Genomic DNA, 19,337 nt, shown 5'->3' on the forward strand with positions numbered 1-19,337 from the left:
TGAAATATCCACTTTCTGGGTTGACAGGAGCGAAGAGGAAGAATGAGATTAAGGAAAGGGAAGGGAATGAACGCTTAGCAACCACTTGGTCTGCGCAGATCTCTGTTCAGGCACTTCCTATATATGTGAGGCAAGGTAGCTGCCAGCTTTCACACGGCCTTCAAGCTAAGGTTGATTTTTCACTTTTTAAATAGTTGAAAGCAATCAAAAGAAGAATAATTAGTGATGCAAAAATTTTATGAAATTCAGATTTCAGTGTTCACAAAGTTTTATTGGAACACAGGCACGCTTGTTCATTTCTGTATCATTTATGGCTGCTTTGCAAAGGCAGCTTGGAGCAGCTGCAACACAGACACTATGGCCTGCAAAGCCTAAAAGATTTACCATCTGGCCCTTTACAGAAAAAGTTTGCCACCTCTGGGTTAGGGCACAGGCTTGGAGCCAGATGCCTGGGTTGACATCCTGCCTCTATCCCAACACAGTACGGCCTGTTCAGGTTACTTTTCCTTTGTGGGCCCTACTTACCTCATCTTTAAAATGGGGACAATAAGTACCTACCTCATGGGGCTATTGTGAAGATTAAATGAGCTCATGCATGTCGAATCTTTAGAACAGTGCCTGGCACATAGTAAGCAATGTATAAGTTAGCTATTATTTTAAGTTATCTTGCTTGATCCTTTCCACATGTGTTTCTATTTTACAGATGAAGATACTTAGGCTCAGAGAGGTCTAAAAACAAAAGAAATCATTCTTTTCCTGTGTCTTGGTTCCCCTAACTGTTCAGAGGTTGCTCCCACTGTTGAGCTGTAGACACCTCTAAACGCACCTGCTGTTTTCTCCTTGTCACACACTCTCTCCCATCCTTCCTGATCCTTATGCATTCAGTAAAGAGGTCCCTCAGACTTAGATCCTGGCCACCATTGCTCTCAAGTGAGGCCAAGAAATCCCAGTAAGAGGGAGGAAAGGGGACCGATATTTATAAAGGATCCACCATGTGCCAGGTCCCTACCACTTCACAGGTGAAGAAACTTGGTCTCCAAAACATCGCATCCTTTGCCCAAGGCCAGAAGCAAGTATGGTAGGTATCAAGATTTAAATGCATCCTGGGGTCTCTGCTTTGTCATTCTGCCTTCCTTTGGCTCTGTTGCTTTCCCCAGCAGCTGTGTGGCCTTGGGTAAGTCATTAACCTTTCTGGGTATCAGGCTTCTTTAAATCAAATGACCTCTCAGGCTTCTTGCATTCTGAAGATCTATGATTAGGCCATCTAACTGAGCTCTCTTGGGGAGGAGGATTCAGGAAAATGCCTTCTCCTCCATTACCAGAGACTGACAGCTCCTAACTCCAGTGCTACCCGTTATATTTTTGTCTTTTCTTTCCTATTCTTTTGGACAATAGTCCCACTGGCTTTTCTCTCTTATTTATTAAGAAAAACATCTGACATTTATTGAGCTTGTATTTTGAGCCAGGCACTGAAATACTATGTTTTTACATGCATCAGTTAATTCTTTTGACATGCCCAGGAGGTGGATTCTGTTATTAAACCCATTTCACCATGAACAAACTGACACTCAGGGATATTAACTCATCAGTCCCACCCAGTAAAAAGTGGTGGAGCAGGATGCAAAGCCTGGTATGTCTGGCCCTGGAGATGTCTCATATGGAGTTCCACCTAGAGTGTTCACCCAACAAAGGTACATTCCTGTACTGTATGGTCTCAGCCTAGAACAGTGCCAGTACCTCATAGGCACAGAATAAACACTTGCTCAATGAACGAATAGCGCTCAAGACTCAGTTTTTAGTTTTACCCCACACCGCTCTAAAAGACAGGCTGCTTTTTTGTTGGGGTTCACCCTGAGACAGAAGGTAATTGAACCAGTGTTTATTCAGTGCCCATCTTGGGCTCAGCTCAGTGGGGAATGCAGGCTGTAGGGAAATCCACCACTGCTGCACATAATTGGATTGGAAAGGGGCCCTTGGCTGGGCTAGCAGTGCTCAGCTCCCAGCCAATTGCCTGGCTGGGGCCTGGGAAGAGCCCCTTGGCTCCTGTAGCTGTTCCTGATGAGTAGGTGTGAGTAAGGAGCTGCTTCCCAGCGTGCCTCCAGCTCCGGCTAACTCAAAGAAGCAGATCACTAGGCCTTGGTGCCTTTTTCTAGAGCCTTTTAAAATCACCTCCTTTACTGTCTTGGCAAGGCAGACTCACTGGGGTGCTGGTTATGGTCCCAGTTTGTTTCTCAGTTCTGGAGGGCAAGGTCAGGGTTAGAGCTGGAAACACCATTAAAGTGACCCTGTTGTCTCAATGGGATAGTACTGCCCCTACCCCTGACCCTGCCAAATGTGTAGGATGGGTATTTGTTGCTCCAATAATGAGGGGGCATTGGTGGCCTTTAGGAGGAAGGGACAACGAACGCTAAATGTGCTGCAATGTATGGGAAAGTTTCATTCAGAGATTGTGCTGTTCAAGATGCCGTTGGTGAGACCAAAGAGAAACTATTCTAGATTAATTCCTTCTTTGTACAGGAGAGAAAACAGGCCATAGAACTTCCCTGTAATTCAGCTGAGTCACACAGCCTATTTATGGTAGCATTGGAGACCCTCCCATTCCGAAGACCTGCCTAGGAAAGTCTGGAAAGCTCCTGGGCTAAGCTAGTCAGTTTGTGGGGCTAGGCCTCAGGAGGAGTGGGGCGGTGGAGTACAGCTGATTGTTGAGGACAGTGGGTGCCCTTATGTGGCCACTTAGCTGACTGTGACCATGGAGGGAGGCATCTGAGGACGCCTGGGTAGGCGGTCTGCCAGGTCTGCCAGCTTCCTGGAGAAATGATGTCGGCGAGAGATGGGAGGGGGGGTGGTGGAGGAGAGAGGGCCTAGATACGCCAGTCTCCTGAATAACAGCAGCAGTGACGACGAGCTTTTGAGCCCTTCCTACGTGCCATGAACTCTGCTTAGTGCTAGCCATACGTGATTGCATGTGATTGTCACAGTGATCCTGAGAAGATATCTTACAAGTGAGATGCAGTTGTTTTACAGGAAAAAGGCACAGAATAGTTAACATGCTCAAAATCCCAGTTAGCAGGAGGTAGAGCTGGGATTTGAATCCAGGTTTTGGATTATTTAGAGCAGTGGTTTGCAAATTCTGGTGAGCATGAAAATCACCTGGAGAGTTAATGAATGCGATCCAGGCTCACTGAAGTAAGACATTTCCCCCAGGTGCTCTGATATGACCAAAGTTTGAAAACCAGTGTTTTAAAGGAAAGTGAAGGGACTTAAAAACTTCAGCATTAACTGCTGTTTTATACCCTCCATAAATTCAGGGAAGCAGGGAGGTGGGGGTGAGGAGATAGAAGGGAGGGTGGGATGAATGATCCCCCTTTGTCTGAGCTCCATGGCACCTCAGGTCACGGGGCTAGTAGAGCCCTCATCATAATACACTATGCTATAGCCAGCTGTGTATTGTCCCCCACATGCCCACATCGGCCACTGTGGGCTCTTGAAGGACAGGGAGTCCCTTATGCTTGAGAACAGAGACTTATCCATGCCTGCATCCCCTCTACTTGCCATTTTGTATGTGTTCATAAACTTTGTTACTAGAATCAGCATTTCAGAGATGGAAAGGAACCAAAAGGTTGTCAAGGTTCTTTGTGCACCTAATTTTTGAATCTCTTCTGTAAGAGTTTATTCAAACTTGGCTTGAACCACTGCAGTGATGAGTAACTCATTGCTCCTTTAACCATTCTGTTCCATTCTAACAGCACTGAGTGTTCACAAGCTCTCCTTTATTCTGAGTCACTATAGCTTTCACCACCTGTATTGCTTCCAGCCCTTGGAGACACACAAAATAGATCTAATTACACTTCCAGTGTTTGAAGACAGGGCTTTTGTCTTTAAGGATTTTCTTTTCTAAAGGCTAAAACAACTCCAGTTTCTTTGGGCATTCTCATACAAGGGTTTTCAGCTCTTTCATCCAGGTCATAGTTCTCTGAAAAATAACATTTTTTTGCTTCCTTTCCAAAGAAGGATGCCCATACAGCATACAGTGTTACGGACATGCTGCAACCGGTTCATTATAGAGTGGTAGCATTACTCCCTTTTTCTAGACTCCCTACATCTATTAATGGCAGCATCAAAAACCTTACTTTTTAAAAAATGACTATAGTATTAAATTGAACTTAAAGTCACTGAAAACTTTTAAGATTTTGTGTGCACTGCTGCTAAGCCATTTCTCTCCCCTTCCTGCACTTGTGCAATTGGTTTATTTGACTTAGACTTGGGGCCATTCTTTGATTTTGTCAAATTCATCCCTGGATTTTTAAAATCCAGCACACCATGGTCTATTTGGATACAGTTAATTCATCTAGCACATCTGCCAACCCTTCCAGCTGCATGTCATTCATGAACAAAGAGCTATTTTAGAGAAGTTCATGACATTTGGAGAGCAAGGACTTCTTCTTCTTTGGGAAGAGTCTTTTCTAGAAGCCATAATTGCTGATGCCTTAACCCTTAGAGTGACAAGCATGATTGCCTTCATCTCTCTTCCTTCCATGGTATTCATGAAAAAAGAAGCCACACCCACCCCTCCAGAGAGGTGGAATAGATTGGGAAGGTGCTGCAGACATTCTTTCCTCTTCTCATGCAGACACTTCTGGTGATTCATGGGCGCCATTGAGGAAATACTTTCTGTTCAGTCCAGGTCACCATGCTGTAAGAACAAAGTTGGTCTAGAGGCAAATAGTGAGTGTGCTAGCACAGTTACATCCAACAAAGGGCTTAGTGGTGAGAATGGAATGTAGTGGCATCACGGAAGGACCAACCCAGAGGCACCTGCCTTGGAGAAATAGCAACAGGCTCTCCTCTGGAAACCATCACCATCATCAGTCCAACTATTCACTTCATCCCCAGTATTGTTCAAGGCTTGTGGAAAAGCCAAAATCATATAAGCAAACGGTTGATCTTCTGTTCATGTCAGTTCATGATTGCTGTTGGGTGGTTTGTTGATGCCTCGTTTCGTGCTTCAACCTTTTTGATTATGGGTGATGTTCTCAGGGTATCAGTTTGAACCATTTTAATTGTCATTTTTGTAGGTCAAAACCAGTCAAATATCAGCAATTTCATATGGTTCTACCCAGTAAGTAGTTGCTTGGCCTCTTCAGAAATGATCTTGGTTCATAGAAACTCTATGTCTTAGAGTTGGAATGGATTTTTGGTGGTTATCTTCTAAAACCCCACTTTGACTCTCTTCTGTGGCATTCTGGCAAATGAAATATCCCCTATTATTCCACCCTCATCTTGCTGAATGCACTTGGTCCTTTATCTTGCATGTGCAACTTTTAAAATGTTTGAAGGTAGCTCTCATGTCCTTACCTGGCTCTCTCCTGTTTGGGCTGTACGTAGCAGTTCCTTCAGCCATTCTGCATGTGACATGCTTTGGGACCTCTTACCATCTGATTCTTCTCCTTTGGATACGTCTACCTCATTAATGCCCCTCCTAATATATGGCACTGTTCTCTGAACCAGAACCCTAGGTTTTGTGATCAGTGATAAGAAGAGGTGGGACTGTTGACTTCTTTTTATTTGTGATTTTTGGGGGTTGGTGGGGGTAGTGGAAGGTTGTGCTTAAGTGCCACAATTTATATTTGCCCCTTAAAATTAAATTTTGCTTTTGCCTGCCACATCTTTTGGGCCCTAATTCCAATGACTAACGAGTTAGCTATTCCTTTCAGCTTTAGTTCATTACAACATCCAGACAGCATGTCATGAATGTTCTCAGCCAAGTCATTTATCAAAATGCTGAGCAGGTCTAGGCTCTGCTGTAAGCCACTGGAGAACCCCAGACAGGACAAGGAAACTGAAGTCCACGATGAAGCTCATGATGAAGGTCAGGAAATTGCCTGTGGAAGGGCTGGTCTGAGACGTGACTGTGGAAGTAGGTGGAGATTTCCTTCAGGCCCCACCTCTTCCGCTTAAGCGTCCTTCTCCCCAATCCCAGCCTGTCCCTTGTGTTCTCCCCTGCCCATGGTGGCAGACTTCCTCAACCTGTGACTGCGTGTCTCCATCCTTCCTTCTCACATGTCCCTGTGCCACTCCTGTCTCTGAAGAAAGGTCTTAAGCTTGGCTTCCTGATGATCTCACACACAGGGCAGTGCAATGACTGAGGAGCCTGAGTGCAGCTCGTGTTCAGATTTGCATTTTAATGAGGGAAGTTGCTTAATAACCCCAAGAAGTGACCCAGGAAAGGAAAAGCTTCATATTTTAGTAGAATCTGGGGATGGAGATTGAGGAGAGGGAGATGGTGGCCATTTATGTAAAAGGGTTTCCCCAGTGCACCTTAAATCATGCTACACCAGAATCATAAATGAAGTTGAATTAATGTCCAGACACTATTTTCTGCTCCTGAATTCTCCAAGACATGTCTCCTCCCTTCGCCACCAGCACTGAATTAGACAGGGTAGCTAGTGTCATAGCTACCATCCAGCCTGCAGAATCCACCTGCTGGCTTAGAATCCACATTTCACCACTTATTAAGAAGTGGGATTTTGGCTCTAGGTCTTGGTTTCCTTACCTGTAAAACATTAACAACATTAATCAACATTATAGCAATGACTTTCCCATAGAGCTATATTTAATGGCATGACACATAGCCATGGCTTCTATATAGCAAACAGTCAACAGATATTAGCTACTGTTATAATTCTGTCTTTTTACCAAATTAACTGAATTTCTTCTCTTTTAAGCGCTTAAAATGCTAAGATGTGTATTTCTTCTTTCCCCTTCTCTCTTGTCCAAGTTCCCAATCACCCTGCAGACACGATGGTTACCTGTGGCTTCTCTTTCTGTCAGGCCCCACCCCCTACCATCTTCACCGACTCCTTACTTCCTCCAGAAACATAGGGTGAATGTTTCCATTACCTTCTGATTTTATGTAATTACTCTTTTTAAAAGTCCTTGTGGCTTCATAAAAATTCAACGTTGGCACTTGGCACTTACAGCAATTAGTGACATTTCATTTCTCTACTTCAGTATGGAAAAAGAGATGATATGTGTGGATTTTACAGGGGGAGAAAAGTTACCCTGAAAGTGAATGAGAGAAAAGTCTTGGCAGAGATAACTTGCTTTCCCCACCCCCCCAAATCTCTCTCTCTCTTTTTTTTTTTCCATGAGTGACTTCCTTCCTCCCCTGAAATACTTTCCCCAATTACCCAGCCAAAATGAAGGAAGGAAGGAGGATTAAAAACCATCTGAGGGGGTGGGATATTATAGGTTTGAGGGGGACACAGTACTAGCTTAAATGGTGGAGGCCTTCAACTTCTGGCCTGGTTCCTGAACATTGCATCTTCCTTTTGCCTGTTTCAGTAAATGTTTTCTATTCTCTATATTAGTCATTTTCATGACAAGCTTCATGATGGCCACAGCCACTTACAGATGACTTTGCTTTCGTAGCCATTTCCATTCTCCTGAGCTGCAAAAGCAGCTATCTCCATAGGGATTTTCCCAAAGGGTATAACATAGTTTAGAGGGCCATACGTATATTTTGCATATAATCTACATAAGATTTGCAGTCTGTTCTATGGCAATTTCAACTTTGTATATCTTACCTATTGATGATCTTTTTCTCTTCTTGTTCTTGTATGTACCCTGAGAACCTGTGCACCACAGATAGATAGGCACAGGAAGGCATGGGATATATATAGCACTAGAAAGAGTGAAGAGAAGGGTAAAAAATATCAGACATCTTCGTGGGATCCAGAATGGTCCCTGAATCCAGCTAGGGTAGCACTTTGATAGTGTGTGACATCTACATAGGAAACATTTCAGTTGCTTTCTAATTTTTATAATTATTTTTAAAAAGGCATTGTAGTTCCATAAGAATTCTGTATTGAAAATTCTCAATATCCTGACTATCAAAGGCTCTTCCGAGCTCAATTCCTGTTCCCTACCTTCCATTAGGTGAACTCTTATGGAGCTGGCTTCTGAGTCTTCATTGAAGAACTATTCAAATTCAGAGCTGATGGTGGGATTGTTTTGGAGAGATGTGGTCCCCTTTGCTTCCCTGAGCCCCCTGTTCCAGCCCACATCTTGTCTTTTGGCAGCCCTGAACATCAGGTTCAGATTAAATGCCAAACTGCAAACCCAGCCAGGTGCTAGTCCCAAGGCTAGCTGTGTGGTCTGGGGGGCAGCTGCTGACCCTCTGTTTCTGAAATTGACAAGAAGGGTGATCTTCATTCCCCCCCCACCCCCTGGCTTTCCTCATCAACCACATACATAACACACAGCCAGCATAGATCGCTTTTCCTTCTTTGCTAATTATATCCTTCTCAGTTAAGATTTTTTTTTGAGCATTATTTTTCTGTATCTATATTGGAAAGCCATATAGTTCCTTTTTCTTTCTGAATGTAAAATTTTACTTTAATGTTAAATATGCATGTAGAAAAAAGAACCTCCAGGATATCTTAATATCCCCCATCCCTCCCAGGTTAAGACTCAGTGCTCTAGCCCCTTTTTCTTTGAGGATTCATTCACTTACATGGGCACAGACCCTCTCTTTCATGAAGTGGAGGTGATACACTTTTATATTTGTCCTGACTTTCTTGCAGACCTTAGTCCTATATTGTTAAATGCACCTTAGACTTTTTGCTTGAGTGATTCTTCTGTTTCTTCAACTTATCATGCCTAAAACAGAACTCATTATCGCCCTCATTCCAAATCCATCTCCCAACTCCATCCCACCTTCCTATTTCTGACAATGCTTCACTCAGTCTCCCATCCGTTCTTCCCCTGAAGCATCTCATCGGTCACCCAAAGCCTGTTGAATCCTCTTTCTCCCTTTTCCTTCCTGCTGCCATGATACTAATTCAGGCCCTCTGCCTATGACAGATCTTTCTGCCTCTCTTTTCCCTCTAATCCATTCTGTCTGCACCATTGCCAAAGCCATCTTCCTCAACATCATCTTCCCTGGGTCATTCTCCTGCCCACAAGCCCTCAATGTCTCCCATCAGCTGCAAGATCAAGTCCTTTTTCCTTAGCCTGGAAACTCAAGGTCTTCATACAATGGTTCCATACTTTGATCCTTAAGATCACCTTTCACTTCTTCCTCAGATGAACCGTTTGTATGTGTTCACTGTTATTCGTACAGCATGCATTACGTACCTACCGTGTGCCTGGCAGTGTCCTAGGTGTTCCAGAAAGTTGACAGGAAAGTCCTTACAAATGCAATTGGTGGTCTTGGGAGGTAGTGGTGTTAACCTGGAACGTCCTCCATCACTCTAAATCCTAAACCGTCTTCCAAGGCATATTGTAAATCCCACTTTCCTCCAGAAACCTCTGCTGCACACCCAGGGCCTTCCTCACAGTCCTACTGTCCTTATTGTCTGAATTAATCGTTTGACACTTACCAATTACTCATCATTCACTCCTCATTCACTCACCAAATACATACGGAGCACCTACTGTGTGTCAGGCACTAGGCTTCGTGTTGCCTCACACATCAGTATATTGTTATAGCATAAACAAAAAAAACAATAACCCTTATATAGTCCTTACCATGTACAGGCACTGCTTTACATATATTCATTTATTTAATCCTCAAAACAACCTATGAATTTGTCATGATAATTATCCAAATTTTACAGATGGGAAGTCAAGGCACAGAGATGTTTAGCAACTTTCCTAGGGTCACAAACTAGAAAGTAACAAAGGTGGGATTCAAATCTGGCTCTGAAGTCCTTGATCTTAACCCCTACCCTTCACTGTCAGGTACCACTATATATATATCATATGTATGTTTGTGTAAATATAAACACACACACACACCTTGTCAACTAGACTCTAAACTCTTCGAGGTTGACAACTATGTACCATACTTGTTTGCATTCCACTACCTTATGCAGCCTTTACATATAGTAGGTACTTGAATCATTTGTTTGATTGATTCTTGTTTCTTCCATTCACTTTTGGGGGGAACTGAGGTCTTTTTGCAGCAAGTAGGAGTGTTTTGGGGTGGAAGGGGAGAGAAACAGAATTTCAGAATAGACCTAGACCCTCTGGAATTCCTGGTTTCCAGTTCTTAACTCTGCAAGCTTAGGGGGTAGGTTTGTATAAGAGAAGACACTAATGTAAAAGCTCATGAAAGGGCAAAAATTCCCTTCTCAAAAAGCAAAATAAAACTCAAACCATAATATGTTTACACAGTTTCTCCCCTCTCTCATGTTATTTCCTGTTATACTTGTTTATGTCTGTTTTGCTTTGTTGCCTACAAAACCAAAGTTTTGACATCAGGATCTCAGATTTGCATTCCTGTTCTGATATTTCTATTTAAGATTTTCTATAAGTTGAAGAATATGTACATTTTATTTGAGTCACAATACTGCAACTACATATGTAGCTTAATAAAACCTGACGCGTACATATTTAAATTTTAAAACACAGGTGGTGGATATTTGCATTTTAAAAGGATTCTTCCTTTTACAAAAGGATCCACTGCAGGGTTCCATTATATATCCAATTCCTCTTAGTGCATTTATCATACAATTTAATTTACCAAAATTTGATTTATATGTCACTCTAAAGGGGTAGCTCTCAAGTTCTAGTGAGTACAAGAATCACTAGTGCCACTTATTTAAAATTCAGATCTTTCCCCAACTCCTCCCCAAGATTCTAATTCATTAGGACTTGGGTGGGGCCCAGGCTCTTCACGGTTGATAAGTATCCCCAGGCGGTTGATGCAGGTGGTCAGTGAAATGTGTTTTGGGAAACACAGCTTCAAAGAAACACAGGTAATACATAAATGGGCCCAACTGTAGGGGCTTCTCCAGGGCTTTGAACACCCTCTGAATACCAAGTGTCCCGTTTCCTCTTCATTTGGCAAATTTTTGTTTACTCTTCTGCTTCTCTTCTACTCACACCTCCCAGCTGCCAAACATCTTTAATTGCGGGTATAAAAATGTTTGTCCTTTCATTTAAAAAATGAAAGGACAGTTATCTCAGTAAAGCCCCCAGCTTTATTGAGATAACTGACATATAACATTGTGTAAACTTGAAGTATATAATGTGTTGATTAGATACACTCATATGAAACACCTTCATTCATTTCATCACATAGTTACCATTTCCTTTTTATGGTGAAGACATTTAAGGTCTACTCTCTGAGCATTTACATTTCAAGTACACAATATAGTACTATGGTCCTTTTATTTTTAACCTCCATTTTGCTCTTAGGGATCTCTTTGGATCTTCCTTATTCTCATTTCTTAATGCTGACAACCCTCCTGTGAATTCACACACCGATTCTGTTCCCGTTCCCCCTTCACATACACCACCTACCTGCCCCAGACCCTCCGTCTTAGAGTGCTTGATCTGGATGCTGAAGGCTATGGCTTGGTCCAGAAATATTAGGCATTTTATGAATAGTTACTTCTGCCGAGGTTTCTCTTAGTCAAATCTAGTGCCTTTGTTCCTTCTTCTTCTTATCCCCTCCCATAAAATACCAAAACTTAATTTTTTAAATAAAACAAATTATGAGAATGACTTGCTTTGGCATGATTCCCTTCCTCCATGAGTATTAATATCCTAGGCCTTGAGAGATGAACGCCAGAAAGGTACATTTAAAATATGATAATAGTTTAATGAAATTTGTTTAGAAAAAATGACTGACATTTATGCCACATGTATCTATGTATTTAATATATCATTGATCTTTAAAATGTCAATTGCTTGACCCATATTTTGTCTTTGATTACTTCTCTAAATCTCTAGTTATCTCCAAAAACATTTACAGATTTCCATACTTTAGAGATTTTTCTCCTTTATTAATCTCCTATATCCCTGAATTTTACTCTGGGTAAAGTTCTCTGGGGTGATCTCCAGGTAACTCTGGTAGTAATAAAAGCAACGGAAGAGCAAATAGCCCTCACGGTTGGCTACTGGTTGGAAATCTTTTCTTTTATTAGATGTATCAGGGCTTATGCTTCCCTTGAAGTAATGAGCTCTTAAGAGCCTTGTTTGACTTCCACAAGAACATAGTGAGAGGTTCTGCTACTTGTTTATTGGGCCTCCGTGTACCTTCTTTAATCCATTCAGTGCTTGGCTAGGCCTCTGTGATCAAAGGTGAGGGACTGTCTAGGAAAAGTTGGCGGTGGAGGAGGGACAGAGGGAAGGGGTGTGGTTGTCACTGGGTGAAGACAAGGATCATATGGAGATAGTTCCAGGTTGTCTAATTAACTCTTGAACGCAGGAACTCATTTTTTTTTGTAAAAATTTATTTATTTATCATTTATTTATTTGTTTAGGCTGTGCTGGGTCTTAGTTGTGGCATACGGGATCTTTAGTTGCAGCATGTGGACTAATTAGTTGCGGCATGCGAACTCTTAGTTGTGGCATGCATGCGGGATCTAGTTCCCCGACCAGGGATTGAACCTGGACCCCCTGCATTGAGAGCGTGGAGCCTTACCCACTGGACCACCAGGGAAGTCCCGCAGGAACTCATTTTGTATGTTCAGTGTGGTCCGATTTTTGTAGAAGCGACTACTGTATCTAGGGGGAAAGAAAAGTTGGATGGTAATCTCTGGATGTGGGATTACAGCTTATTTTTTTCTTTTTTCTTGTCTGACTTTTCCAAAGTTTCTACAGTGACCATGTATTATTACTAAAAACAATTTAAAAGAAAGAAAGAAACCGACTTTGCCCGGCACCTGGAGTCTCTTTCCTAAGGGACCTAACCTTTAATAGATTTATCTCAAATCCTACCTATTGCATAGAAACAATGGTGAAAGGAAAGTTCTCATGATGTGGCCGAGAGGTTCAGCAAACAAAAGACTGACCTTGAACTGGATGGCCCGGGACGTTCTGCCCTGCATTTCAGTGCTCGTTGCATGTTCCTCAGTGTGTGTGAATGCCCCTGCCACCCCTTCCACTCAAGAATTAAGAGAAGATTGCCTGGCATTTGGGATTCTAACTTTGTCTTCTTTCTTTTTTCCTTCCCCTCCCCCCCCCCCACCCCGACTCCTCTTCTCCCCTCTCTTCCATCCTCAAGGCTTCTCCCACCTCATGATGAGTGAACAAGGTAGGTGCTCTGTGCTTGTGGTGCTGCAGCTGCCTGAATTGCTTGCCTTCGTGCCTCTGGCTGGTCGCTCAGAGCCTCATCAGCCCTGGCAGGCCATTTGCTGCCTGTCTCTCCTGCCATGGGCCAGGCTTGCAGCAGAGCCATCCTGCGGTGGGGGGCACCTTTCCCAATGCATCGTGGTTTCCCGCCCCCATCACCCCCTTGGCTTCTCCATTATGCACCATCATTTGTCATCCTGGGCACTGGCTCTGCCGGGCTGCCTCCAAGAGAGAAGCATGAAACAAGCCATGACGGTGTCGATAATGGGGGTGAATGAAGCTAATTTCAGAGCAACAGAGCGGTTAACTTCTTCCCTAAGCCCCATGCTGGGGCCCCAGGTTGGGGGAGAGGAGCTGGGCTTCTCTGAATTTCACTCTGAGTAAAGGTTTGCTTTTTGTCTTCCCCTCCATCCCACTGCCCATTGTAATGACTTTTAGCCCCAGCCCCGAATGGTCAAAGGGAACCCTTGGGGGTTTGACTGTTTTCAGTTTTGTATAAAAGCAAAAACCACCGAAAGAACATGCTAATGTCCTCATGGCAGGATTCTAACTCATTATACACCCTGAAGAAAACTGCATATAAAGATCTGTAAATTCAGCATCTGCAACCTAAAATATTCAATTATGCAGGAAATGAACTGTGCAGGAAATTCAGCTCAGCTAAGCACAGGGTGGGCTGTGAATGAAGCCTTTTTCTCCTAAATAAAAATTTTCCATATTATCAGCCTAAATCAGGATTCAAGAACTGAGCCTACTTAAAATTGTCTTTTTCTTCACCGTTCAATTGCTGCTATTGTGTTTCTTCTGCGCTTTGGAATGATTGCAAGATGGGTCTACCTGCCACGCCCTGACACCAAAAGACTGTACTTTAATTTCTCTTGTCTATTTCTTTTCAAAATACACATGGGACTCAGTGCCTTTTTTTGGAGGGCCAAAGAAAAGGGAAAGGAGGGGTATTTCCGTGTTCTGCCGTTTTTTCTTGATCTTTTGAGTAGGGTGGGGCAGCACGGAAGGACACCCCCCACACACACCCCCATTTCCTTACACTGGATCCATCAGACAGTGTTGCCATAAAGGGGAGTGTATGATCAGAACAACCCAGGTCTGAGGGAAGTTTGCTTATGGTGTCCAGGTAGCTGCAGAGGTGGGCAATTGAGGGCGTCCTGACTTGATAAGGCAGGACAAGGAGGAAGCACACTTTATCAACAGAATTGTATCCTCCAGACCTAAGCCAAGATCCATGATGTGGACTCTGGGCATTTCAATGAACACATGGTCTGGTATAGGAGCAGATGTCAAAGAACAGAGCTGGACGGAGGGGGTCAGGTGAGTTTTCCAGTGTTAGATGGCGCTCTGGAAGAGGTTGGGATGAAGTCTCTCTATTCTTGTAGGTGAGTGAGAGAAGTGATCCCCCTACAGCAGGTTACTATGAAGTGAATATGAGTAGGGGGTGCTCTTCATGTTGACTTAGTATCCAGGTAGTTTGAGAGAGTTATGCATATCTCTACAGAGTGGTAAGACCCAAGTTCTATGAATTGCTGGAATTCGGTGGCCCAACGTTGATAACAAGTTCCACCAGAAAAAGCAGGCCCTCAGAGTCCTGATGACAAAATGCCCTTCTACATTGTCTCATCTTATGCTCCCAGCTGCCCTTTTGGAGTTCTAGCTTTTACAGTGGCTTGGAAGTCTGAGTGTATCATATGGCTGATGTCATAGCATAGAGTCTAGGTAGATGAGATAGGCTGGTAGGGACTTCTTTAATCCTGATTCAGTTCATTTCAGACCCACTGATGAAGCACAGGCATTTCAGAGGGCTAAATCCCAACGTTGGTGTGAAAAGCATTTGGAGAACCTGTATTGTATACCCTTCCCACTTTTCCGCCTACTACTCAACTTCTCTTGGGCACTCAACATTGAAGTGTACATGAGTAGAGAATTCAGACATACTATGTACATATGCTCTGGGGTGGGGGTAAGTCAGGAATCTTCTAGAAAAAGAGGCTTTAGGCAATGAAATAATGACAGACACGGATACTGTGAATCCCTCTTTAGACAGGTTTTCAAAAAAGAATGCAGAATTCTTCTGGGTGGTCAGTGTCACTAAGATTTGAAGGTGCAGTTTGCTGTTTAATTTGTTTTTAAGAAGGTCCTTTGACTCCATTCCTCCTCCTCTCATTCTTTTCCATTTCCCACCCTTTGTTTGTTCTTGCCCTTGTGATGATTACCTAAAAAGCCAATACTCCTTTCCTTTTCCTTATTCCTTCAACATGAAAGAAAGAGATTTCTGTCTGGTTCTTGCTGAATCTCCAGAATTTGTTTTTGATGCCCATAAATATGTGTGGAAATACTTATGTATGTTGTGTGTGTACCACCTATACATGTATGTCATACTCTTGATCCTCATGACTCATATTAATGTTGAGAAAATACAGGAGAACTTAGATTCTCTGAAACTTTCCCTAAACAATTTTACATTGGTTAAGTGTGTGCAATTTCACATACATGTGGCTATGCAGTGCTTTTGCATGCAGATTTGGTCATGTTTCTAAGGATGGGACTGAGAAGAAGCTAATGGGAAAAAGCTTAAACGTGAAGCTGATGGAAGCAGCCTTGCTGGTCACACTGTTTAAGCAAAACATTGTGCATTTATTTTGTGCTGCCTTCTCAAGATTGTACTGCTGTTGCCATTACTATTGTGGGTTTTGCTATGTGTGTTACATTTCTTTGTGTGTCTGCAGTGTGCTGATGTTTTACTCTCCCTGCTCTCTCTCTCTCTCTCTCTTGCCGCCTCCATGGTGGACACCATGCTTCCTCTACATAACTGGACGTTCCTTTCTGTAGGTAGAAGTAAAGGTAGAGATCATTTTATTTTTATCATTATAACTATCAATCTGCCTTCTGAAATATTCATGTATCCAAGGGGAATTGTGATTCTGATGAATATAGTCCAGATTTTAACAGTGTTTTTAACAAAAACTAAAAAAAATAAAAAATAAAAAGCCAATGCTACCATTTTCCTTCAATGTACTTCATACTCAGTGGTTGGGGATCGTTCTGAGTTGGCCTGCCTCCCTCTAAATCCAGGATGAGCCTTACCCATTATGGTGTGCTGTTTCTAGCAGGAATGGGGGGTTCTGAAAGTGGTTGTGCAGTGTTGGGAAGATATGTTTTACTTAAATCAGGGTATTCTAAGATCCCCTCCAGTAAATGTATTGAAGGGACGGGAAAGATGTGAAATGAAGTGCCAATGTTTCATCACTTGGGAATAACTGAATTCAGGGAGGGAAGGATGATAGATGAGCAAGGGGAGAGGATTGGTGAATAGCTTGAAATTTTATTTAATGTGAAATTTGGGGGATATTTATTGCTCTTTTATCTTCTGTGTTACATATTCTGTATTTTGGGGAGTGGAAGTCTTCTGATTGGGGGTGATGAGCTGAGAATGGTGGGACTGAAGGTGTGGAAGAACATAGGAATGACAGTGCATTACATCATAAGGAGAAAATGGAGAAAGAGGCAACACTGGATTTTAACTTACCAAGTCCACCTTTTGCTGGGTAGCTTGGGAAAAGGAGAGGCGCTGAGCAGATGCACTTGCTCTGATGTTCTGACATGCCTTTCAGTGCTTCACACCTTTGGGTACCACAGCTCACTCATCCATTCCTAATCAAAGCTGTCAGCGACCTGAGCCTGGAGAACCTGCCTCACCAGCTCAAATTGGATTAGCTGTTCAGTACTGAAGGGAGAGGTTAATTAATAAATTATAAACATGTATTTGCATTTGCTTCTCCCCTTTTCCTTCCTAACTCTCCAGTCCCTATCTCTGTGAAGCCATGTGCCTCTGTTTCCTGTAAAGATTGGCAAATAACAGAAACAGGAAATGTGAATTCTGGCGTGAAGATGTTGAAGAAAGATGGGGCTGGCAAGATACTGAAAATGTTGATTTGATGACTAGTCTGTGAACTGGCCATCTCTCATTTGAATTTCATGCCTTTCTTGATTTTTAAGAAGTTATGTATGGTTACCTTGAAGTAGTTCAGTCCTGTCACTTTGGGGTTAATTGATTGCCTATTCCTTTTATGCTAATCACAGAGGCGGGGTTCATTCTCAGAAATCTGTCATGGGGAACTCTTACCCTGTTATGAGCTTGATACCTTTTGAAAGGAGGTGGGAAAGGGGGACGAGGAAGAGGAATGACGATTGAAAGGGTACATCTGGCTGCCCACTCCACTCCTCTACTTACTGTATACAACCAGAGGCTTCTAGTGATCTCTTCATAGGCAAAGTCACCAGTCTTTGCCCAGGACACAACCTTTCTGAAGCATGTGGCACTGTGTCACTTGTCCCTTCTCCCACTGGCTTCTATGAGAACACATTAGGGTCAGTCTCCCCTGCCCTCCACTCCAACCCCTGAACCTCTCTCCTTTTCTTTCCCTAATCCCCTAAAACATCTCATAAGATAGAGGTCTTTAGTGTTTTTAGATTTTGCACATGGGTATCTTATTTTCTTTCTCCGGTCACTGCTACTAACACTGATTGATCATTTCCTATGTGGCAGCCATTGTGCCATGTGCTTTATATGCCTTATCACACTAAATCATCACAGCTGTCTTGTGAGGTAGATGATAGTGTTATCCTTGCTCTATGGACAAGTAGATCAAGGCTCAGAGAGTTAAATAACTTAAGTCAGACGGCTACTAACTAAAAATGAAACTCAGAATCTGAGCATCTAACCACTACTCTATACTGCCTCTCTTGGATCCAAGGATGACATCCGTGGATATGCCTCCCAACTATCTCCCTGGCACTGACCTGGCTCAAGTTCCAACCTGCCACTTTGCATTCTCCATAACACATGTCCATATAACTGTACTGTCACTTCAATATTTAAAGTCAACCTTCGCACCATCTGGCCACAAACCAGCTTCCTTATTTTTGTTAATGGTTCTCCCGTCTTCCTTATCACCTGGGCTTGAACTCAGCAATTGCTTTCTTTTTCCTTCTTGAACTTTCCTATTCCCAGGTGATGTTAAGAGAGGTTGTTGGGATTCTTTTTTTGGAATGTCTCTTGCATCTCTATTTGACACTCTGGTTCAGTTCCCAGTTAGCCCTTATTAGATTAGTGCCCTAGCCTAATTAGTCTCTGTTCTCTTCCAGTCTGTCCAGTAACTGAGAACTGCTTAAGCTCTGCTGTCCCCCATATGGAGTGCAGGATTAGCTATCTCACTTTCAAAGCCATCCCTAATATGGCCTTTTTACCTTGAACCTTCCCCCCTGTGAATCTTTGATGCAAAATTACTGCCAAATATGATACCAAATAATCTTACTGGACCTTTCCTTGTCTCCTAGTTTTACCTATTCTGTTTTTCTCCCCTATGACAGCTCCCCCTCCTCTTATTTCTGCCCACTGAAATCATACGTAGATTTTCTTGCCTAGTTGAGGATGTGAATGCTCTGCACGCTCCATTCAGATATGAGCTTTCCTTCCATGTACCCCCCTACTGTCCTATATTAAACTTATTTGGGAATTGGGCTACTCCCCACTACTAGATTGCAAGTATGTTGAAGACAAACGTATTCATTTTTTAATGCCCAGATGGGTCAAGCATAGGAGGTTATATACCAAGAAGGGACTCAGAACCTCTAATCCTTCTTATCCTGCTGTCAGTCATCTTCCTAAAAGGGAAAATAAAGCAAAATTAAAATTAAATTGGATCGTGTAGCCAATCTGCTCAAAAGCTTTTGAAGGGTTCTTGTTGGATAATTGTCAACGTGCCTTCTCCACTTTATTTTCTACAATAACTTAGCCTACTCTACACTCTCACCCCCACCAGGCCCCTTGTCTCGACCTAAAGTCAACAGATCACTCTGCCTGAAGCCACACTATGGTTTCCTGCCTCAGGCTCTTCCTCAAGCTCTTATCCTCTTTCTTGAATGTCCTTGGAACACCCTTCTCCCCCTTATCACCCTTTCGGGTTCAAGCTTCCTAGGTGCGCCAGACTTCGTGTTTCTGTTATAAAGTACCTAGGCCAAACTGCCCTGAATCAGACTTATTCATGTGTTTCAATCACCCCAGTCCCTAAAGAACCTTGCACCCATACTGCACGTAGCTCAGTACTTTGTCCAGAGTTGTACACCAACCTATGCCCCTTATCACTACCCTCATTACCCCAACCAACTGAGCAAAGGAGCCCCAGTAGGTCATGGAGTGAGGCCAGATGTTCTGGCTCCAGTTCCCTCCTCACTCAGGC

At 43.0% G+C, this 19,337-nt stretch overlaps 1 protein-coding gene across 1 annotated transcript in view; it reads left to right on the forward strand.

Annotated features, from left to right (window-relative positions):
• The window catches only part of LOC118889935 (neurexin-3), a 745,585-nt gene that overhangs the window by 39,659 nt on the left and 686,589 nt on the right, over window positions 1–19,337 (forward strand). The window contains exons 3-4 of the mRNA XM_036842062.1: window positions 13,019–13,048; window positions 15,928–15,939. Coding sequence (XP_036697957.1) covers window positions 13,019–13,048; window positions 15,928–15,939 — 42 coding nt within the window. The remainder of the gene's footprint in view (window positions 1–13,018; window positions 13,049–15,927; window positions 15,940–19,337) is intronic.

Source organism: Balaenoptera musculus, chromosome 2 (assembly GCF_009873245.2).
Source record: "Balaenoptera musculus isolate JJ_BM4_2016_0621 chromosome 2, mBalMus1.pri.v3, whole genome shotgun sequence".
NCBI classification, from domain to species: Eukaryota; Metazoa; Chordata; class Mammalia; order Artiodactyla; family Balaenopteridae; genus Balaenoptera; species Balaenoptera musculus.